This window comes from Epinephelus lanceolatus, chromosome 9 (genome assembly GCF_041903045.1).
Source record: "Epinephelus lanceolatus isolate andai-2023 chromosome 9, ASM4190304v1, whole genome shotgun sequence".
In the NCBI taxonomy this organism is placed as follows: Eukaryota; Metazoa; Chordata; class Actinopteri; order Perciformes; family Serranidae; genus Epinephelus; species Epinephelus lanceolatus.
Window position 1 is genome coordinate 46,896,928 of NC_135742.1, and position 24,126 is coordinate 46,921,053.

General features: G+C 41.4%; 1 protein-coding gene across 2 annotated transcripts in view; it reads left to right on the forward strand.

The window, feature by feature from the left end:
- Positions 1-24,126, forward strand: part of LOC117252396 (TNF receptor-associated factor 2-like) — a 180,044-nt gene that overhangs the window by 135,683 nt on the left and 20,235 nt on the right. The window contains exons 5-7 of one of the 2 annotated variants that reach the window (XM_033619233.2): positions 13,746-13,820; positions 13,956-14,030; positions 15,402-15,884. In XM_033619233.2, the coding sequence (XP_033475124.1) occupies positions 13,746-13,820; positions 13,956-14,030; positions 15,402-15,884 (633 nt within the window). The remainder of the gene's footprint in view (positions 1-13,745; positions 13,821-13,955; positions 14,031-15,401; positions 15,885-24,126) is intronic. The other variant, XM_078171015.1, reaches the window with a different exon arrangement.

Genomic DNA, 24,126 nt, shown 5'->3' on the forward strand with positions numbered 1-24,126 from the left:
GTAGTGGAGTAGTGTGGGTGACTGCAGACTTGTCATGTGACTGGCATGTGATGCATGCTTTAATGGCTGCCTCGACCTGGGCATCCATGCCCAGCCACCAATATGCTTCTCTGAGTCTCTGTTTTGTTCTCACTATTCCCTGGTGTGTGTCATGAGCCAGGGAGATCAGCTTTGGCTGGAGACTGTCTGGCACCAGGAGTCTGTGTGTGCCACAAACCACGCAGTCATCTTGTAGTGAGAGTTCGTGTCAAAGTTTGAAGAATGTAGTAGCTGTAGCTGTAGTTCTGAAGTCAAGTTTTTAGCTGACTTGTGCCATCTGTGAGCAGTTCACGCAGTTTAGTCTGCACAGGACAGGAAGTGCATGCAGCTTTAAACTCAGTTTCAGTAACCACTGTGAGTGCAGACGTTAGTGCTACTTCTGTGTCATCTTCCAACCCGTGCTCTGAGCTTGGCAGTGGAAGTCGAGATAAACAGTCAGCAGTTACATTTCTCTCAACCCGGCTTGTACTGGATGTCATAGTTGAATGACAACAGTCTGGATGACCACCTGACTATCCGCATACCTGCTCTACCTTGACCTTTTGAAGCAAGCAGTGTGGTGAGAGGGCTGTGGTCAGTACGTAATGTGAAATGTCTTCCCCATAAGTAAGTTCTCCACTTTTCTGTGGCCCACACGCACCCCAGGGCCTCCTTTTCGACAGTGGAATATTTTCTCTCTGCCTGGGTGAGCGTGCGTGATGCAAAAGCAACAGTTCTCTCTGTGCCGTCTTGGTGCATCTGAGTGAGAACTGCGCCCAGCCCATAGTCAGATGCGTCCGTCGTGACAACAGTGGGCAGTTCTGGGTTGAACAAGGAGAGTGCGGGGCTGTTCACTATGAGTCCTTTAACAGCCTCAAAACTCCTCTGCGCCTCGGGTGTCCATGTGAAAGCATCAGCTCCACGCAGGAGTGCTCGCAGGGGCTCAACAACAGCAGCATAATCTGGTATGAATTTTGAATACCATGATGTGAGCCCTGACCTCAGCTTAGGCAGGTCGGTTGGTGGAGGTGCTTGTGAAACAGCAGTCACATGTGAGACATCAGGCTGCAGTCCTTTAACTGATACTGTGTGTCCGAGAAAAGACAGTTCTGATTGTCTGAAGTTGCATTTTGAGAGGTTTAGCTTGAGCCTGGCATCGTCAGTGTGCCGAAGCACAGCTGTCAGCCTTTCATCGTGTTCCTCTGCTGTTGCACCTGAGATGATGATATAATCAAGGTAATATTGGACCCCCTCTAAACCTTTGAGTATGGATGACATCATCCACTGGAAACAGCTTGGCCCGGATGTCAGTCTGAATGGCACCCGCTTGAAGCGAAACAGTCTGTCATGGGTGATGAAGGTAGTTAAGCTGCAGCTGTCCTCATGTAGTGGCACTTTGTAATAAGCGCTCTGGAGATCTAATGTAGAAAACAGCGTCGCTCCTCTCAGCTCAGTGAATATTTCCTCCATGTGAGGTAGTGGAAAGCCGTCAGCTACGACTTGTTAGGCTCTCTAAGGTCCACACAAAGACGTGGATCTGGTCTGTCTTTTCTTGTGGTAACTATTATGGGTGAAATCTGTTCAGAAGACTCTACAGGCTCTATAACATCCTGCTCTACCAGTTTTTTCAACTCTTTAAAGACTGCTTCTCTGACTGAAAAAGGTAATCGGCGCAGCTTCTGCTGTACTGGCTTTACATCAGGGCGTACTTTAACCTCGTGGATGAAGTCCTGTGCACATCCTAGTTTCTCCAATGTTACACTTTCAACTGCAGAGTGAGACTGGATACTGGGAGCTGGAGTGACCTGACCATCTATCACTTGCATTCGCAGTGCACGGAATAAGTCTCTGCCTAGCACTGCAGACCCTTGGTATACAATGTATATATTTCTGTTAGTAGTGTGGCCACCAAATGCTACGGTAGCCCGTAAGCATCCTTTCACAGCTATGGGGTTTCCGCCATAGTCCTTAAGCTTGTGTTTTGGCTTCGTGAGAGAAATATCAGTGAAAAGCTCAGTGACAACTGATTCTGGTAGAATGGACACTCTTGAGCCTGTGTCTAACATTAGCTCAATATCCTGGCTTTCTGACCCTGTTACACTGACTGTAACTGTACATATTATGCTGCTGGAGTCACATTCATCCACATCATCCGCATTTAAAATAGTCACTTCTGGGAAAGTCTCAACCTCACTCACATGTTTGCTTCCCCGACAGACTTTTGCAAAATGTCCTTTCTTTTTGCAGGCGTTGCAAAGTGCCTCCTTTGCAGGACATCCTTTGAAGTTAGCAGTGTGCTGAGCAGAGCCACATCTGTAACATGTCTTCTCTTGTGTTGTCTGTGAAGCTGTGTGGTTTGTGCTTCCCTTTTTTGAACTTGCCATTCTGCTGCGGTCCCTTCACGTGAACTGCGTGCACAGCGTTATCTATTGCTCCCTTGCACATAGCTTTAGCCTCCATCACTGCAGTTTCGATCTGTCGTGCTATCGTCAAAGCTTTGGTGAGTGTGAGTGGTACCTCCAGTAGTAAACGCTCTGATGCGCATTGAATTCGTCTTCTCCATGATTTGGTCCCGTATCATCTCCTCTTCCATAGTCCCAAACTGGCATGTTGTAACCAGTTCTTTTAAAGCTGCAGCAACTAGTCTCACCCGGGCGTTGGCTTCGTTGTCTGAAGCGATAACGTTCAGCTACAACGTTCACTTGTGGTATGAAGAAATCCTCTATGGTTTTTAGCGCTGTGTCGTACTTATCATCAGCGACCGTCAATGTGTAGAAAAGTCTCTGACCTTCTGCGCCCAGACAATGGATAAGCAGTGCGCGCTTTCTTGTATCCGGCAGATCCGACTGAGACATGGCCAGCAGGTAATTCTCGAAGCTCCGTATCCATGCTTTAAACGGTATCGGCAGTTGTCCACTGTTTTGTAGAAAAGGTGGAGGCTGGCTCAGGTTCAGGGCCGCCATCCTCGTCGCCAATATGTTGTGTCACTGAATAAGACAACTTTGTATGTCTTAACTTCACTTTATTTCAAAAGTAAACAAACGGTGTAGCCGCTACACGGTAGTTGCAGACAGCGGGCATTTCTTCTTCTACGCTGGATTACCTTGTCTTCTTCTGGTGTTTACTCAGTTATTACAACTCCTGTACTCATACTACCACCTAGTGTTCAGGTTGAAACATTGAAACATCACAGTAACCCTGATGTTGAATTTATGTGTTTGAGCCTGAGGCAGATATATTTACCCTGTGAGTTCGGGAACATCATCCTCTGCACAGTATACGTCCCACCCAGCGGTATAGCTGCAAGTCACGCATCAGCCGCTCAAATCACTGACTGTGTCCAAGAACAATTACTAAGCACCCTCGAGGCACCTACTTTTATTTTAGGAGATCTTAATCATTGCATCACTTCCGGGTTTCCAACAGTATGTTAAATGTGGTGTGGTATGTTAAACCCCCACTGGCAAATTCAGACCATAATACGGTGCATCTCATTCCCACTTACAGAACTGCTCTTAAAAGCAGCAAACCACAAACCAAAACTGTTAAGATCTGACAGCATTGAGGCTCTCAAAGGATGCTTCCTGTCTACTGAGTGGAGCATCTTTCATGAGATGGATGTGAATGATGCTGCTGAGACTGTTACCGATTACATCCAGTTCTGTGTGGATAATGTCATACCTCATAAAGAAATAACTGTATACCCAAACAACAAACTTTATATAACTAAAGAGGTGAAAGAGTGTATTAATCGTAAAAAAAATGGCATTTAAGAACCAGGACAGAATGCAACTGAAAAATGTGCAAAAAGAACTTAATTGCAGGCTCAGGGAAGCGAGGAGCAGACATAAGGAAATCATTGAACAAAACTGTCATGCAGTGGGATACTATGAAGGCCATCACTAATATGACCCCAGCCAAGAAATGTCTTAGTACTCCTGATGACTTGCAAAAAGCAAATGAATTAAATGACTTCTTTATGAGATTTGAGACCCATGATTTCTCCTCTGAGTGTGACGATGTCTTACAATCTATATGTGTCACCGACCAGGACACCAGAGTGTTGATTGACCCTTACGAGGTCCAGTCACTTTTAAAACACAGCTGTGCTAAGAAAGCCACAGGGCCAGACGGCATCTCCGCATTTCTTCTTAAAACCTTTGCAGAGGAGCTGACACCAGCATTGTGCCCCATCTTTCAAAAATCTGTAGATCAGCACACTGTCCCCACCCTCTGGAACAAATCTACCATAACACCTCTACCAAAAAAAACCTGTCCAAAGGAAAATAATGATTTTCGTCCTGTTGCACTAACATCGAACAAAATTAAATGTTTTGAGAGAATCATGGTGTCATCACTCAAGAAGGAGGTTGATTCACTGCTTGATCCTTTTCAGTTTGCATATAAGCAGGGGCGTGGCACAGATGATGCAATTAACAGCGTCACTCATCTGGTCACCAAACATCTGGAAGACCCCAAAGCTTATGGTTATTGTTTGTCGATTTTAGCTCAGCGTTTAACACGCTGCAGCCACATCTACTGATTAAGAAACTGAAGAACATGAACGTTAATCCTTTTATTTTGAAATTGTTTATGTCTTTTTTAACTAATTGTATACAGCATGTCAGAATTAACAATGTCCTCTCTGAATCCAGGTTCATTAGTACTGATGCCCCCCAGGGATGTGTCAGCTCCCCTGTGCTCTTTACATTATATACAAACAACTGCACAAAAGTCCACCCTGATAACTACATCATCAAATTTTCAGACGACTCTGCCATCCTGGGCTTGCTGCACAAAGATGGCAGTCCAGCAGCTTACCATTCTGAGATCTGTAATTTTGTCCAGTGGTGTGACTCTAACTGTCAATGCTAAATGTAAAGAAAACAGAAGAGATGGTGTTCAGTCTTAAAGCAGTGGATGACTTGAGGCCGGTGGTCATCCACAATGAACCCATCACTCAGGTCTGTTCATACAAGTACTTGGGAGTTCATATTGATGACACACTCAGCTGGAGGGCCCATGTGGAGAGTCTCTGCTCCAGACTGCAACAGAGACTGTACATTCTGCATAGACTGAGGGTTTTTGGTGTTGAGCAGAAGTTCATGTTGTTGTTTTATCATGCCGTACTGGAGAGTACTATAAGGTACGAAATTACAGCCTGGTACGGTAACCTGTCTGTACAGCTGAAGACACAGATTAACCGTCTGGTACAACATGCCATGAAAATTATGGGCGATAAAGATCACCCTTCTCTTCAAACTATTTATGAACAATCCATCATGAGACAGGCATGAAACATTTTGTCCAATCAAACTCACATTCTCCACTCTGAGTACCAGCTGCTACCTTCTGGTAGGAGATTTAGAGTCCCTCGGAGCAGGCTGAATCAGTACAAACATTCTTTTATCCCAACATCTGTTAAAGGATAACTATTTTTTAACCTGGACCCTATTTCCCCATGTGTATGTGTGCGTATGATTCATAGGTACAACTCGTTTTAAAATTGGTTCAGTATTGAGGGAGGCAGATGCAACCAGGAGCCACGAAACGAGCTAAAACGGTAAAGGGGACAAATGCATCCCGTATAAGTTTGCACATTAAAAGTGCTTTTTTTCGCCACTGACCAGTTCAGATCACCAGTGCTATCTCTGTGAATAGCATACTAAGCGTTTCCCTTACCTCTGGGCTGTGTGACGTCATCTCGCGAGAGCTTTGCTCCACTGTGTCTGTAGCTCTCTCTACTCGTGGGACAGCCGTTTTCTTGAGGAAGAGGTGTTTCGGGATTGGATGTCTTCTCTTCTTCGGCTGGCAGTAGTCATCTTGGGAGAAGTGAGCACTGCAGACCCGATGGTCTGCAAGGCGCAGTGTCTGGACAGGAGTGTTAGCATCCATTTGTAGCACAACTAGCCACAACTTCAGCATCTCGCCGTCAGACAAAGGCAGCCTATGAAAGCTGTACGGGGTGTTGCGCGACATCCTGTTCTTGCAATTCGGATAAGCACAAACACAAACCATTGTTTTCAATCGATGCAGTAGAACTCTCAACTGTACTCCGGGACAACCAGCGCCACTCTGAGCGGCGCTCAGCATGGCTCCTCTGTTTTCTTGCAACAAGATAAGATAAGATAAGATAAGATAAAATAAGATAAGATAAGATACACCTTTATTGATCCCATAATTGAGAAATTCCAGTGTTACAGCAGTCTAGGAGAAAGACTCAGATTAAAGATTTCAAATTTAAACTTAAAAAACTTAAATAACTAGGCATGCAAATAAGTACAAAAATACAAGAAACGGCGATAAGTAACAATAACAATAATAATAATAATGATAACATCATCTCGCGAGATGACGTCACACAGCCCAGAGGTAAGGGAAACGCTTAGTATGCTATTTACAGAGATAGCACTGGCGATCTGAACTGGTCAGTGGCGAAAAAAAGCACTTTTAATGCGCAAACTTATACGGGACGCATTTGCCCCCGTTACCGTTTTAGCTCGTTTCGCGGCTGCTGGCTGCGTCCGCCTCCCTCAATACTGAACCAATTTTAAAACGAGTTGTACCTATGAATCATACGCACGCACACATGGGGAAATAGGGCCCAGGTTAAGAAATTGTTATCCTTTAACAGATGTTGGGATAAAAGAATGTTTGTACTGATTCAGCCTGCTCCGAGGGACTCTAAATCTCCTACCAGAAGGTAGTTATCCTTTAAGATTTTGAATGCACACTTGTAATGTAGTGTGTACTGTTAGCAACAGCACTGTGTACTATAATGGTACAGGTAATTGATTTTAAATTGTTTACTCCGGGATTGTGCATTGTGTCTCCTCTGTGTTGCTGATGTATGTTGAGGATGCAGCTGTCCATGTTGTATGGTGACGGTTCATTGTAAATGTATGATGCTGCTGTTTTTTCTTATTGTGAACTGCAGGACCAGTAGAGTCCACGACAAATTTCTCCTACGGGGACAATAAAGTATATGAAATGAAAATGAAAAATGAAATGACTTGGCAGAGGTCCTGATTATATGTTTTGTGTTGTTTGTGATGTGTTGTTGTTTGTGGTGTGTTGTTTGTGGTCTTTGTTACGTACTGTCTGGGGTGTCCATTACGTGTTGTTTGTGCTTTTAAAGCTTTTTGAAGCTTTCTTTACATCATGATTGGTAACTTACCGAAAGGTTTAGTTTTAGCTCACATCAATATATGTAGTCTTAGAAATAAAACACATGAGCCAGCGCTCTTTTTGAAAACCAATAAGTCTCTGAAACACATTTGGATGATTCTTTTAGTAATTTTGATGTGGCCATTGAGGGGTTTCTTTTATATAGAAAGGACAGAAACTGGTTTGGGGGCAGAGTTGGTATTTATAGTAACCTACCTATAGGATCACGGAAGAAAACTGTGAATTGTATTTAATGAGAGATGTAAATGTAGATTGGCTATCTGATAGTTGCTTTCTGAGTAATAGGCTTAAAGCTATAACTAATACTTGTGTACTATTCCAAATCATGTCTCTACCTACAAGGATCTCTGTTAATTGTTGTGGAAACACCACCTCCAAATGCATAGACCATATATACACCAATAAGCCTGACATACAGTATCTCACATAAGTGAATACACCCCTCCCATTTTTGCAAATATTTCATTATATCTTGTCATGGGACAACACTACAGAAATGACACTTGATATAACTTAAAGTAGTCAGTGTACAGCTTGTATAGTAGTATAGATTTACCTTCCTCTGAAAATTACTCAAAACACAGCCATCAACATCTAAACAGCTGGCAACATAAGTGAGTACACCCCACAGTGAACATGTCCAAATTGTGCCTAAAGTGTCAATATTTTATGTGCCAACCATTATTATCTAGCACTGCCTTAACCCTTTTGGGCATGGAATTCACCAGAGCTCACAGGTTGCTTTAGGAATCTTCTCCCACTCCTCCATGATGACATCATGGAGCAGATGGATGTGAAGACACCTTGCGCTACCCCACCTTCAGCTTGAGGATGGCCCACAGGTGCACAGGTGAGTTTAGGGCTGGATACATACTTGGCCAGTCCATCACCTTCACCTTCAGCTTCCTCAGCAAGGCAGTTGTCATCTTCTAGGTGTGCTCTGGGTCATTATCATGTTGGAAAACTGCATTGCAGCTCAATTTCTGAAGAGGGGCGATCATGCTCTGCTTGGAATTCATGTTTCCCTAAATGAGCCAAGCTCCCCAGAGCCGGCAGCACTCATGCAGCCCCAAACCATGATGCTGCCACCACTATACTTGACTGTAGGCATGGGACAGTTGTCTTGGTGCTCTTCACCAAGATGCCACACATGCTGAAAGACCACCAAGACAGTGAAACATGAATTCCAAGCAGAGCATGATCGCCCCTCTTCAGAAACTGAGCTGCAATGCAGTTTTCCAACATGATAATGACCCAAAACACACCTAGAAGATGACAACTGCCTTGCTGAGGAAGCTGAAGGTGAAGGTGATGGACTGGCCAAGTATGTATCCAGCCCTAAACTCACCTGTGCACCTGTGGGCCATCCTCAAGCTGAAGGTGGGGTAGCGCAAGGTGTCTTCACATCCATCTGCTCCATGATGTCATCATGGAGGAGTGGGAGAGGATTCCTGAAGCAACCTGTGAGCTCTGGTGAATTCCATGCCCAAAAGGGTTAAGGCAGTGCTAGATAATAATGGTTGGCACACGAAATATTGACACTTCAGGCACAATTTGGACATGCTCACTGTGGGGTGTACTCACTTATGTTGCCAGCTGTTTAGATGTTGATGGCTGTGTTTTGAGTAATTTTCAGAGGAAGGTAAATCTATACTACTATACAAGCTGTACACTGACTACTTTAAGTTATATCAAAGTGTCATTTCTATAGTGTTGTCCCATGACAAGATATTATGAAATATTTGCAAAAATGGGAGGGGTGTACTCACTTATGTGAGATACTGTATGCTCCACACCTGTGTCCATTCCCGTGGGTTTCAGTGATCACAACATTATTGCTGTGTCCAGGAGAACTAAGCTGCCAAAGGCTAGTGCTAAAATTATACTGTCACGATCCTACAGGAATTTTAACGTTGAGGCCTTTATGGATGATGTGAGAACAATTCCATGGGAGGATGTGTGTGCTGTAAATTGTGCTGATGGAGCTCTTAATATATTCTTGAATTATTTTATGAAAATTGTTTATACACATGCCCCTTTAAAAAAGTTCACAGTTAAAGCTAATTGTGCACCATGGATTGACAATGCATTGAGAGACTTAATGTTGCAAAGAGATGAGGCCAAGAAGCTCTCAGTTTTGTCGGGTTTAACTGAGGACAGAAACTATTACTGTAAGCTAAGAAACCAGGTTAGTAAATTGAATAGATTAAAAAAGAGAGCTTATTACAAGAGAAAATTTCTGAAAGCACTTATGACAGTAAAAAACTATGGATGGTATTGAATGAAATTATGGGCAAAAAAATCTGCTCGATCTTCTTGTGTTGAATCTGAAGGTGTTTATCTGACAAAGCCTCTTGATATTGCTGATTACTTTAATGACTATTTTATTAACAAGGTTCTCAAACTTAGGCAGGGAATGGACTCTACAGGTAACAACAACTCTCTGGTGCTGAGAAAAGATCATATTATGAAGGGTAAAAACTGTTCATTTGAATTTCAACCTGTTGACACTGAGACTGTGGAAAAGCTACTGCGCTCCTTGCCAGACTCCAAATCCACAGGCACTGACCAACTTGACAGCAAACTGTTGAGAATTGCTTCTTCTTTCATCTGTTCAATAGACGTCTAATTACTGGTGTGTGTCCATTGTTACAATATCTCACATAAGTGAATACACCCCTCCCATTTTTGCAAATATTTCATTATATGTTTTCATGATGTCATCATGGAGGAGTGGGAGAGGATTCCTGAAGCAACCTGTGAGCTCTGGTGAATTCCATGCCCAAAAGGGTTAAGGCAGTGCTGGATAATAATGGTTGGCACATAAAATATTGACACTTTAGGCACAATTTGGACATGTTCACTGTGGGGTGTACTCACTTATATTGCCAGCTGTTCAGATGTTGATGGCTGTGTTTTGAGTAATTTTCAGAGGAAGGTAAATCTATACTACTATACAAGCTGTACACTGACTACTTTAAGTTATATCAAAGTGTCATTTCTATAGTGTTGTCCCATGACAAGATATAATAAAATATTTGCAAAAATGGGAGGGGTGTACTCACTTATGTGAGATACTGTTTGGAAGGAGGGTAAAATTATTCCTATTCCCAAGGATGCTAAATTTACTTTCAGTGGTCCCAGCACCAGGCCTATTAGCATTCTACCTGTTCTTAGTAAATTATTAGAAAAAATTCTGTTTGATCAAGTCCAAACCTACTTTTTAGTGAACAGTCTAATAACTGAACACCAACATGCATACAGGACTGATTATTTGACCTGCACGGCCTTGACACAGATGTCAGATAGTTGGCTCTCTGCGATCAACAGTTCAATGCTGATTGGTGCAGTTATGTTGGATTTTAGTGCTGCTTTTGATGTGATCGACCATGATATTTTAATACAAAAATGAATTTACTATGGTTTTAATAGCTCGTCTCTTCTCTTTTTTAGGAGTTATCTGACCTCTAGGTCCCAGAGGGTTTATTTTAATGGAGCTTTTTCTAGGAGCAGAGAGTTAGACTGTGGTATTCCACAGGGGAGTTGTCTGGGGCCACTATTGTTCTCTATATTCACAAATGATATGCCTACCACTATTCGACAGGCAAATTTAACCCTATTCGCTGATGATTCAACCCTGTATTATGCGGCTAATACTGTCTCTGAACTCACTCAAGTTTTGACCAGTGAACTGAAGATCTTATAGAATTGGATTAAATCAAACAAGCTGGTCCTTAACATATCTAAATCTGCCTGTATGGTTTTCGGGTCCTGTCAAAGATTAGCTAGTAACCCTTCATTGACATTACACATAGCCGGTCAACAAATACAGCAAGTTGAAAAAGCTGAGCTTCTAGGCCTCTGGCTGTATAGGTCTTTATCATGGTCTGATCACATCAGGAATACTGTCTCCAAAATGGGTAGAGCTGTTGCTACCGTGAGAAAGTGTGCACCCTTCCTTCCATCCTCTCTGCGGAGCCAAATTGCATGTGCTTTAATCTTGTGCCACTTGGACTATTGCTCTGTGGTATGGGCTTCTGCCTCGAAGCATCTTCTTAATATGTTACAAGTGGCACAAAACGAGGCTGCTAGACTAGTCCTGGGCTGCTCTTACAGGTCTAATACACGTGAAATGCATGTACGTCTCAATTGGCTAAATGTTGAGAAAAGGCTATCTGCCAACCTACTTTTATTCTTCCCGAAGGTTATTTTAACCCATAATCCTAAATTTATTTATAATAAAATAATTTATAGATCGAACATGCACATGCATTACACCAGAGGGGCAAGTAGAGGCTTGATTAGTCTACCCCTGGCAAAATCAATAAGTATGAGAAGAACGGTTCTTTATAGGGCCAACCGCACACAGAACTGTCTTCCAAGAGACATTACAGAAACTCAAGGTATAGTTAGCTTCAAAAAGAAGTTGAGATGTCACTTATTAGAGAGCTAATGATGACAATGTTGAGCCATGCATTATTTTAAATTATTTGTATGCTTTGTTATTGTGTAAATGTGTTTTGTGTGATCTGTTAAATTGTTTTTAAATTTTTATGATGTTGTAAAGTTTTTGGACCCCAGGAAGACTAGCTGGCGTCTTGCCGTCAGCTAATGGGGATCCTTTTTAATAAACAAAGAAATGCAAATTTCGAATGCTGTCACTGAAGTCATGACCCTTCCTTCTGTTGTTGGTTTCTTGTTTACATCTCCCGAAGCCCCCAAATGATGGGAACTTTAGTTCCAAAGCTTAGAGCTGGAATTCCCCATATAGAAATAAGACAAAGAATAATAATAGGAGTTACAAAATCTCTGTTGTACCCATGGACGTCGGAACTATTTTCTGAGAGGGGGCGGGATTTTTGTTGGGAGGGGCGGGGGAAGCACGCACACTTATCAGTGATTAAGGATTTGATTTGAAGTTATTTTATAATAACATGCAGTTATAAGAGAACTAGAATGGATGAACACGGCATCTTTATTGTTAAGGAAATTAAACTTTGATAACTAAATCAAGCCATTTAAGGAACGTAACATTATTTGTAACCTTGAATGAAAAACAGAAAAGTCTGCGCTCCTGACTCAGGGCTTTCATGCATTTCCAAAAGTGGACCTTCTCTCAGCTGACCTACTGATGAAGATTTTAAGCAGGGTCGAGACATCGCTTTCATCCATAAGGTCACTGTGAACGTTCATAATGGCCAAATGTGTTAGTCTCTCCTGTGTCATGGTGTTGCGCAGCCAGGTTTTCAGCCTGCGCAAGGCTGAGAAAGAGCGCTCGGATGCCACGACAGATATGGGCAGGGCCAGACAGAGCTTAATGAGCTTCTCCACCTGCATGGTTTGCAGGATGGACACAACATCCTGGATGCCAAGGCTACTGTATGTAGTCAGGCAGGCTGCATATCACATCAAAAGCATAGATCTATGCATTAATGATATGAAAGAGATAAATGTAAGTCAGACAAATTGAGTTTAAATTCAGATTCTTTATTTTTTTTAAAACGTAATGCAGTGAGTAGGGAGGCTGGGGTGCGGGGGTGCGGATGGGAGGGGGTTCGGCCGCACCCCCCACACCCCTAGTTCCGACGTCTATGGTTGTACCATCAATATACTTTTATGAAAATTACATAATGCCCCTTTTGACTCGGCTTATATTCCTGGATGAGGTGTTGGGTGTAACCTGTTATGTTACTATAATCACATTACTTTTGTCACTAACACAGTAAAGTAACATATTACTGTTCCAAATTCAGTAATCACATTACACATTCTAATCAAAGAATTATGTTGTTACTTGCGTTATATACATTCTTCTGTTATTTGTAAAATGGGAAGACAGAAAAACATAAACGGACATGCTGACAACATTGACAGCGCCTATTGATATATTATTTTAAGGCAATTAATATTTGTACTCTGCAGTGTTAGGGAGGCCAGCCTCATGCAGGCTATACTGATATAGTGTCCTTTTGAGGCAGTTATAGTCTACTGCAGTGCCTTCTTGATTCTCCTGATTCTTGTTGTGTTCTGATATGTGGGCATGTGGAACGTTGAGCATAATTGAATTGCTAACTGGCACTGTCGTAACAATTCGTCTCAGGGGATGTTGCAGAGTAAGGCAATGTGATGAATATAACAAATTACTTTCCACAGGGAGTGATTAAGTAAAGTAGTGCATTAGTCTTTTTAAAAGTAACGAGTAATGTGTAATTATGACATTATGACCCTAACACTGCCTGGACCACTGACACCCCCTACCTATTCATGTACAGTTGAACATAAACAAAAACACACAATGTTTTAATTGCGGGGGGATGTTAGTGTGAATTTTATCTGTCTCACTTTAACTAGTGAGACAGTTAAAATTCTTTTGCAAGGAAAACCTTGTGGCAAACTTAATACCTAAACATATATTTAACCTTACCCGTTGTTCTAAAAACTGCCTGTGATGTCTACATTATGCCAGGTGATGCCTGCTGCATCAGGATGAGATTTTTCTCTGATTGTTAACTAACTTTAGTTTCCATACTGTTTTTTAGGCTCATGATGAGATCTGTCCAAAGTACCCGATGATTTGTGAAGGTTGTGCAAAGAAAAAGATTCCTAGAGAGAAGGTATCCCACATATTTATACTTCAAGTGATTTCTCATAATCATGTTGGATTGATCTCATTTACCATTTAGCTATTGATCAAATTCTATAATGTGTTCTATAGATCATTAGCTTCTTTCATTTTTTTTGTTTTGCAGTATGTGGACCATATTAAGTTCTGCAGTAAATTTAAAGCACCATGCAGATTTCATGTTGTTGGCTGCAATACATCTGTAAGTAGACTTTTTGTCATAATATGCTATATGTGTAACAATGGCTAATGTAACAAGTACAGGATCTTGGCAAGATTCAACAAAATCTCCCAATTAATGGTCATATGAAGTGGAATGCTTAGACCAATGATTTGACAAAAAAAGGTACAAATAACATGCACATTCAACCGAATACAGAATTTATTGCCACATGCCTGTAAATGAATCCTGTGTTGTTGAGTATGAAACCTGTGTGTGTGTGTGTGTGTGTGTGTGTGTGTGTGTGTGTGTGCGTGCATAATGCCATAGAAGGTATTTCCCTAACAACTCCATGTTAAGTTCAAATATAAAACAAAATGTGATTGCCATGTCATGTCAATATTTAGTAGAAGCACCTTTAGCAGCAACAATGGCCTGAAAGACTTAACCAGACTGAAAGGCACAAAAATTAATAGGGACTCAAATATGACAAAAACCAGCATACATTTTCTGCGAGAGACAAAAACTAAATCAAAATCAGGTGCCAAAATGAACACTGACTAGAGGGCATGTGAAAGACTCTGAAACATACACTAGCCCAAACGTAATTATAGTTTGTTTCAACAGCCATAAAGCTGCAACTGGAACTGGTCTAATAAAGCACCAGTATACTCCGATGGAAATAGTTGTTGGATGGTCAAACAGCCTGAACCCCAAATTGCTCCCGATGGCTGTTCCATTGGTGTGTGAGAGTGTGTGAATGGTTACTGAGTAGCAGGTGGCACCATGTATGGTTGCTTCTGCCACCAGTGTGTGGATGAGTGTGTGAAAGGCTGAACGTGACATGTAGTGTAAAAGCATAAAAGTGTTTGGAAGAATAGAAAAGCGCTAGTCCATTTACCATTTCAGAAGGTCATTCACTTCTTGAGCCAGATTTACAGCTGTGCCTCATTTTTTATGATTGACCTCTCTGTACTCTGAAGGATATTCTTTCCCTTAAATTGTCCTTTTCATTATCATTATTTTGAATTAATTTGGAGTGGGTTTTTTTTCTTCATCTTATGGTTTTTGACAGGATTTCACTACTCAGGTTTATTTCAAATCATTACATGTAGCTAGTTTCCATTCAATTTAAAACTTAATATGCAGTTTTTTTATGCATTTGGATATTTTTTTTCTCCTTTTTTCTATATTAAGCATGGCAGCTGTGGGGATGAATAATTTGTGTGGCACATATATGTAAATTATTAGCTCCATTATTTATTTGCTGAATGTGTTTACTTTTTGCTTCTCCTGTGGCACAATTTCACATAACATCATGCAAACATCATGTAATTTTTTTTGTATGGAATGGACGAGGGCTGTTGTTTGTGTTCTTTATGTGTTTCCGCTTGTGTCTTTCTTTGAGTGGAGGTGGAGAAAGAGAGGATCCATGACCATGAGCGACAGTGTTCTTATGAACACCTCAACTTGCTCCTGCATTTCATCATGGGCATCAAGGTGAGCCTGGAGAGCCTTCAGCCCCAGAGCCTGGAAGCAGCCAGCCATAAGCTGCAAGAACTCCACCAGTCCCTCAGGGACCTGGAGGTGAAGATGAGCCAGTTGGGTGGGGGTGGTGCGGTTTCCATGCAGGGTGCATGTGCCCCGACTCTGACCACCTCCTTCACCCCACTGCCCAGCACCATGGGTGCTGCCCTGGAGCTGCAGCTCCAGAGTGAAAAAACAAAGGTGGCTGAGCTGAGCCAACGCTGCCAGGAGCTGGAGCTCAAAGTGAGCACATTTGAGAATATTGTCTGCGTTCTCAACAGAGAGATGGAGCGCTCCTGCACCACCATGGAGGCTTATAACCGCCAACACAGACTGGACCAGGACAAGATTGAGATCCTCAACAACAAGGTGACTAAATGACATATAACCTTTGCTGTCCAGCTGTGATGTCCACCAGATCAAGTTTGAATCTCAATGATCCCAAAGGCAATTTAGATTGTCAAGGTATCAGGAATGAAAAGAGAATTTGAAAGGGTCACCTCACCCACAAATAAAAATGATCTTCATTTGCAGATGCCTACATCAGAATGAAGTTAGTGACACTTTCCTTGTTTTGCCACCTCGCTTTTCTCCAAAAGAGCATAATATGAAACCTCTGAAAATGTCTTGAGCAATGTAATGCAAATATTAATGGTGAAGGGTGGCACTATAATTCTATCCAGGCTGATATTAACCCTACAGTTAGCTTCATAGAATCTTTACTTAAAGATTGAACAGTTGTTTGCTCATCTCATTTGTCACATTACACTACAGCACTCTACTTTGCAGGGAGCATCAGTTTTGGTCTCACTGAAGACTCAAAGAAAGCTTGTTAAAGGTATACTATGCAGGAATTTGCAGCTACTGTTTGTGAACAGTATCAACAGTGTGAAAGTTGAAGTTAAAGGCAACCCCACCTTTGCCTGCTTCGCTACGCTATATTTGCATTGTTTTTTTCTGTGCTGTATTGTAGCTTACTCTTAGATGCATGCTGCTTACGGTCTGTCACGTTTTCACTAGTTGTTCAAGTTCAAGTTTTAGTGGTTTCCCCAAGACCCATGTTATAAAAGGCATCAGGCCTTCAAAAAATAATTTTAAGTAAATAAAAATGGTATTAAATTAAAAGGGGGTTACTAGCCTATCCATTACTGTTATATCCCATATAGTCAGGTTCTAACAGTAATGGCCTATCCATTACTGTTAGAACCTGACTATATGGGATATATGGTATGTGAAATTGAGTGATTCCCTTGATTTTTTGCGGAAAGTGGAATTTCCCCACACACGCTATTTTTACTTCACTAAATAATACGCAATAAACGCCAATGTTTAAGTCCAGCCCTTATTACCATGACACTGTTCTTTATTGAATGTAAATCAGGGAGAGAGAGGAGAAAATGATCAGTGTACCGCTTTTTGCACTTTAGGCAGTTTAACCTAAAGCATTAGATTTAGTGCATCATATCGAGGTTCTATCCCAGCTGATGAAACTCCTTCTTCATGAGCTCTGCCTCCAACAGCCTTGCGGTGATGCCCAGATGCTTCAGTTGTTCTGTGGCTTCCCATGCCAGAATTTGATCCTGCACTTCTTCAGCTGATGTTTGATTTCTTCATACTCCTTGTGTCTCCACTGCAGGGCGGTAGAGTAGTCATGGTCTAGTGTAGTAGTAGTAGTAGTAGTAGTCTCATTGTGTCATACGGATTACTGTTAATGTATTATGTTGATCTGTTCTGTACGACATCTATTGCACATCTGTCCATCCTGGAAGAGGGATCCCTCCTCAGTTGCTCTTCCTGAGGTTTTTACTGTTTTTTTCCCCCTGTTAAAGGGTTTTTTTGGGGGAGTTTTTCCTTATCTGCTGCGAGGGTCCTAAGGACAAAGGGATGTCGTATGTTGTAAAGCCCTGTGAGGCAAATTGTGATTTGTGATAGTGGGCTTTATAAATAAAATTGATTGATTGATTGATTGATTGATAGTGCGATACAGTTTCCTTCAAATTGCAAGTCTGTGTGTACAACCTTGATACTGGGTCCGTTGCTTTGTTGGAATGTGATAATTAAAAATATTATATTTAGGCTTGTGGGTTTTGATGCAAGCAACCTGTGAGCACGCTTGATATTGAGGTCATCTTCTTTGCTTAGCTTTAGAGCCGCTCTAATAGTTTTGAAGTGAATTCTGGCATATTTTCACCACTCTCAGTCACTTCCTTCACTCCATAGAGCCACAAATGTATGGAGCTAGAACAGTCTCAAAATGAATAAATGCACACAGAAATTAATAAATTCACAAATGTATTTGTATATATATATATATATATGTGACTCAAAACACAAACACATTTTCAATGCACACAAAAATAAGTTTCATTCCATGTATAAGTAAAAGAAAATCCACATATAAAAATAAGATTTATAAACATATTTGTGATGCACACACAAATATTTCTTGTTTTAAATATGTGCAATTGAAATTCACAAATGTACACATGTAAGTATTTGCAATTTTCATCAAATACATATTTGGAGGTTGTTACATTGATATATGAACTGTTGAACCTGCATTTACAAAGTGCTTTTAATTTGTAAACTTCCCTGCATTTGTGTGTGTGAGTTTTGAGACTCCGCTGACGTGATTCAAATGCATTTTTTCTAAGAGGGGATTGTCTGCAGCCAATCAGATGTCTAACTCCTTTACAGCCAATCACATGAGTGCCTCCCCACGAGGGGTGTTATATGACGTCATTAAAGCGCGCGACTCCAGGTGGGAGTAAGGTGAAGCTGCAGTACCGGAGGCTGCAGCAACGTCTTATAATTTCAAAAATAGGAGAAATGAATTAGTAATAGTAATTAGATTATAGTTAAAAGCCCAGGTTACATTAACATTGCCAGTCCTCTCCGCTCCTCTCACCCACACTTGAGCATCCATCCGGGGATACACAGTGTCGGGACGCTCCGCTGTCCTGCTAGAGTTTGTTCTGTGTTGTTATTTTTTTATTTTTTTATTTTTTATATTTGTCTTAGCTCTTTAGAAACTACTGTTCTATCTTTTGCGTGACGGACGCTTCATATAATACCATAACAATATACTACTTATTGTGTTATGTGATCGTGTCATTTCTGTCTCTACATGGTGACGTGTTAACAATTCTCCTCTACTCTCTGTATCGCACACGGCGGAGTTCCACCACACACACAGGTGAGCACGACCTGAGCCCGGCGCAGTTTGTTACGTGACATAGCTATTGTTGTTGTCACATGAGTGCCTCCCCATGAGGGGTGTTATAGGACGCCATCAAAGCACGCAACTCCAGGTGGGAGTAAGGTGAAGCTGCAGTACCGGAGGCTGTAGTTTCAGGACAGTTTAATTTTCCGAGCGGAGGCTGCAATTATCTGAAGTTTATTTTTATTGTTTTGCTGTACCCAAATACTACTTTCTTATTAAATAGTTAGCCTACATTTGTGCACAGTAATGAGCAGGTGAAATGTCTGTCTAGCTTACATTTGAGGTGTCTCAAGAGTTAGGAAAATACAATTTTTTTGAACATAATAAAAGTTAAAAGTCACTTGACATGCTGCTGTTTTGTGCTATGACCTATTTAAGTGCTGGAAGTTGTTATTTACGTGACAACACCTGAACGCAACACAGGCTCCTCTCCAACTGAGTGTGCATACAGTGCCACTGCGCTGCTGTGCAAGCAGTGTGTTTGTCTCTGCGTCACAGCAGTCTTTTGATGGTTATTTACACACTGTCCAAAACAATAACTATGTCACGTAACAAACTGCGCCGGGCTCAGGTTGAGTTTGGTCAGGAAAATGCGTGCTCACATATGTGTGTGGCGGAACTCCGCCGTGCGCGATACAGAGAGTAGAGGAGAATTGTTATCGCGTGACCATGTAGAGACAGAAATGACACGATGACATAACACGATAAGTAGTTTATTGTTATGGTATTATATGAAGTGTCCGTCGCGCAAAAGATATAATGGTAGTTTCTAAAGAGCTAAGACAAAAAAAATAAAAAATAAAAAAATAACACAGAACAAACTCTAGCAGGACAGCGGAGCGTCCCGACACTGTGTTTCCCCAGATGGATGCTCAAGTGTGGGTGAGAGGAGCGGAGAGGACCGGCAATGCTAACGTAACCTGGGCTTTTAACTATAATCTAATTACTATAACTAATTAATTTCTCCTATTTTTGAAATTATAACGTGTTGCTGCAGCCTCCGGTACTGCAGCTTCACCTTACTCCCACCTGGAGTCGCGCGCTTTAATGACATCATATAACACCCCTTGTGGGGAGGCACTCATGTGATTGGCTGTAAAGGAGTTAGACATCTGATTGACTGCAGACAATCCCCTCTTAGAAAAAATGCATTTGTGAATCGAGTCACGTCAGGGAGTCTCAAAACTCACACACACAAATGCAGGGAAGTTTACAAATTTAAAGCACTTTGTAAATGCAGGTTCAACAGTTCATATATCAATGTAACAACCTCCAAATATGTATTTGATGAAAATTGCAAATACTTACATGTGTACATTTGTGAATTTCAATTGCACATATTTAAAACAAGAAATATTTGTGTGTGCATCACAAATATGTTTATAAATCTTATTTTTATATGTGGATTTTCTTTTACTTATACATGGAATGAAACTTATTTTTGTGTGCATTGAAAATGTGTTTGTGTTTTGAGTCATATAGACTATATATATAATCCCCAAATACATTTGTGAATCCTTTTTGTGCATTTATTAATTTCTGTGTGCATTTATTCATTTTGAGACTGTTCTAGCTCCATACAGATTGGACCTTATTGAATGATTTTCATTGTCCTCACAGTGTGCTCCTAAATGCCATTGTTTATCATCTATCATGTAAGCTAGCAGTCCGTCCACACATGCACTGTGATCCTCCATGTTGCTCACTCTTTGGTAAATGGTAAATGGACTGCACTTGCATGGTGCTTTTCTAGTCTTCTGAGCACTCATAGCACTTTTACACTACATGTCACATTCATCTATTCACACACATATTCACACACTGGTGGCCAAAGCTACCTTACAAGGTGCCACCTGCTGCTCAGTAACCAGTTTTACACAATCACACACCAAAGAAACAGCCATCGGGAGCAATTTGGGGTTCAGTATCTAGCCCAAGGATACTTGGACATGTGAAGTGGAGGAACAGGGGATTGAACCACTGACCTTCCGACTAGAGGACAACCCACTCTTCCTGCTCACCCTGCTTTGCTCAGCAGCAGCATCTGCCTTATGAGCTGTGGTTGAGCTAGCATTCAGGGTGGTTGTAGAATTGCTCACCCCTTTATTTTTGTTGCGCCTCCTCTGGTTCATATTAATGACTGTATCAGGACAAACAGAATACACCTACATCTATTTTCTTTTCACAAACCACTATAAATTATTAGTTAAATGTGGGTCCAGGGAGGTAGCAGCTTGGCTGTTAAGCTGCATCAGGTTAGGAGATGGAATTGGAAGCCTTTCGCTTATAAAGTCCCGACCTCACTTGTGCTCTGTGCCCAGGAACGTACCAAACACAGCAGTATTCAATTTCGATTCAATCTTATTTATAAAGCCCAATGTCACAAATCACAATTTGCCTCACAGGGCTTTACAGCATACTACATCCCTCTGTCCTTAGGACCCTCACAGCGGATAAGGAAAAACTCCCCAAAAAAAACCCTTTAACGGGGGAAAAAAATAGTAGAAACCTCAGGAAGAGCAACTGAGGAGGGATCCCTCTTCCAGGACGGACAGACGTGCAATAGATGTTGTACAGAACAGATCAGCATAATAAATTAACAGTAATCTGTATGACACAATGAGACAGAAAGAGAGACAAAGAGAGACAGAGACAGAGATTGAGAGAGATGCAGGACAGACGGTCATGACAGTAGCTTACAACAACATTAATGAAAGTAATAATATTATAATTATAGTTCTGGCTACTGTGGTACAATATGTTGAAAGTATATATTAATATCTGATAGCATACATATGTGACAATAATCATATGTGTATAATAACAGTAGAAGTATGACTAATGATAACAGCAGCAGGAGGCATCTGGCAGGACCACGGCAGCAGCACAACCACACACGTCACACTATCCAGGCACTGCTGCAATACGAGTTAACCTGAGAGATAGTGGAGCACAAAGGCTCCGGAGAAGAAGCCGAGTTAGTGACATCCAGAATGGCTGAGTTAGCAAGATGCAGTAATAGGACACAAGAGAGAGAGAGAGTATATGAAGTAAATAAGAAAATCCAGGTAGAGGGCAGAGCATCTGTACACAAATACACCACCACACACTGAGAATGGGTCATTAGTCATAATTGAGAGGGATTACTGCTTTATGAGTCTTTAACATGGGCCTCATTCACTAATATGTGCATCGAAATATTTTTACTCTGTGCATAAAATAAGCTGCACGCAAAATCAGATTCATGATATGTGCACACCGGCGGATTTAGTTCTTACCACAATATTTATGTTAGTAAATCAGAATCATTCTAAACTGACAGGCCCGTGCCCTATATCTGCAATTGACCCTTTGCTAAGTCCCGCCCCTGGATGCGGACTGGCCAATCATGACGTAGCATCGGGCCGGCTCAGACCAGGGTCCGACAACAATACACCCATGCTCCATTGACTCTAATGCAATCATTTCAGATTTCCTTCATTTTCAGGCTGGTTTTGTGGATTTGGGATTAAATGTTGTGCCTTGTGTGTTTCTAAAATAAAATAACGCATAAATACAGTTTTAAGCTGTACAGTCAGATCAGATTATCTTAATGACGGGTTCTTTGAATAGGCACATTTCGCTGGTCACGTGGCATGCATCAATGTGTTATTTTATCTGTCAACAGTCTCAGAAGCAGTTCTGCCAGATATTGGCACAAACAGGGCAGGAGAAGAAGAGTCACAGGTGAGGCCCAGGCTTTTAAGTTACAAGTAAATGTAGATATTACTATACTAGTATATAAACAAGTGGTGACTAGCATCATCAGTGTGTAGATCTATGTAATTCTATCTAAATACATCTATGTATTTACACATGTAGTTAGTTGATAGAGTGGCTAATTGTAGCCTTTACTGTTGTGTTTATCAAAAGAAACTGCTCCAGATGGAGAAGACAGCAACAGAGAGTAGCAGTGAGAGTGATGTCAGTGAACAGTGTCAACCACTCTATCCACTACTGTAACTACATGTGGAAAAATATGTATTTAGAATTACATAGATGTAGATCTACACATTGATGATGCTAGTTACCACTTGTTTATATACTAGTATAGTAATATCTACATTTACTTGTAACTTATAAGCCTGGGCCTCACCTGTGACTCTTCCTCTCCTGCTCTGTTTGTGGTAGTACCTGTCAGGACTGCTTCTGAGACTGCTGACTGATAAAATAACACATTGATGCATGGCATGTGACCAGTGAAACGTGCCTATTCAAAATTCCCATTTCAAACAGACAGTGATGAACCAACCAGATCATCAGATCAACATTTGTCACAATACTAAATCTAAATACTAACTACTATCACCAAGTCATTATTATTCTAGCTCACCTGTGTCCCTGTCCCTGCCTCTCCACCTTCCTCTCCTCTGCCTGCGCTAGTGCCTGGCACCACTGCTTCTGTCACCTGCACATGGATCCATGTCATATGAGCAGTGAGACTTTGCCTGTTCAAAGCTCTCAATTCAAACACACATCAACATTGATGAACCATTGTTATACAATAAATCATCAGCCTAACATTTGTCACAATAGAGTACTATATCTAGCCTAACTAACATATCACCAAGTCATTCTAGCTCAACTGTGACCCTGTCCCTGCCGCTCCACTTCCCTCTCCTCTGCCTGCACTAGTGCCTGGCACTGCTTCTGTCACCTGCATGTTGATACATGGCATATTAACAGTGAGGAAAAACATGTAGCCAGGCAATAGCTTAGTTAAGTAGGCTATTATTATTAGCCTATGATTATTGTTGATTCTATCAAATGAGAAAACATTTTCTTTAAAGCCGACTTACTCTTCTGAAATAGCTCCTTATGTCCACCTTTCTTCTTATGGCTGCTATTTTGGCTGCCATCTGGATGAAACATGCACACAGGCAATACTAGTTAGCTACTAGGCTGGCTAGGCTACTTCCATAACAACAAAATGGAGGAAACTTTGTAGCCCGAGTCCAACTCTGTTCTTATAACGACAATAGCAGTTAGCTAGCTAGATTATGCAGGGAAAGAGGGATCCAATGACGTCCACCTCTTGACGTTGGATCAAGTGGGCTACTGATGGCTGGAAGGCTACATTGAGCAAAATAAACTAGCTAGCACTAGCTAAACTGGCGGCTAATTAATGACGAGCATAATTAAAATGTTCTGAGTATATCTGAGGTGATGATAGGATTTTATTAATATATAGAAATAGGATAAGTAGTAGGTTTGATGAATATATATAATATAAAATTTAGTATAGTGATGTAATTAGCGAAGATTGATAACTTATGCTAACTTCTGTAGCAGCTCAGCTCTGCCTGCCTCTGACAAGAAGTGCACACTGCACAGAGCTCGAGCTCCCAA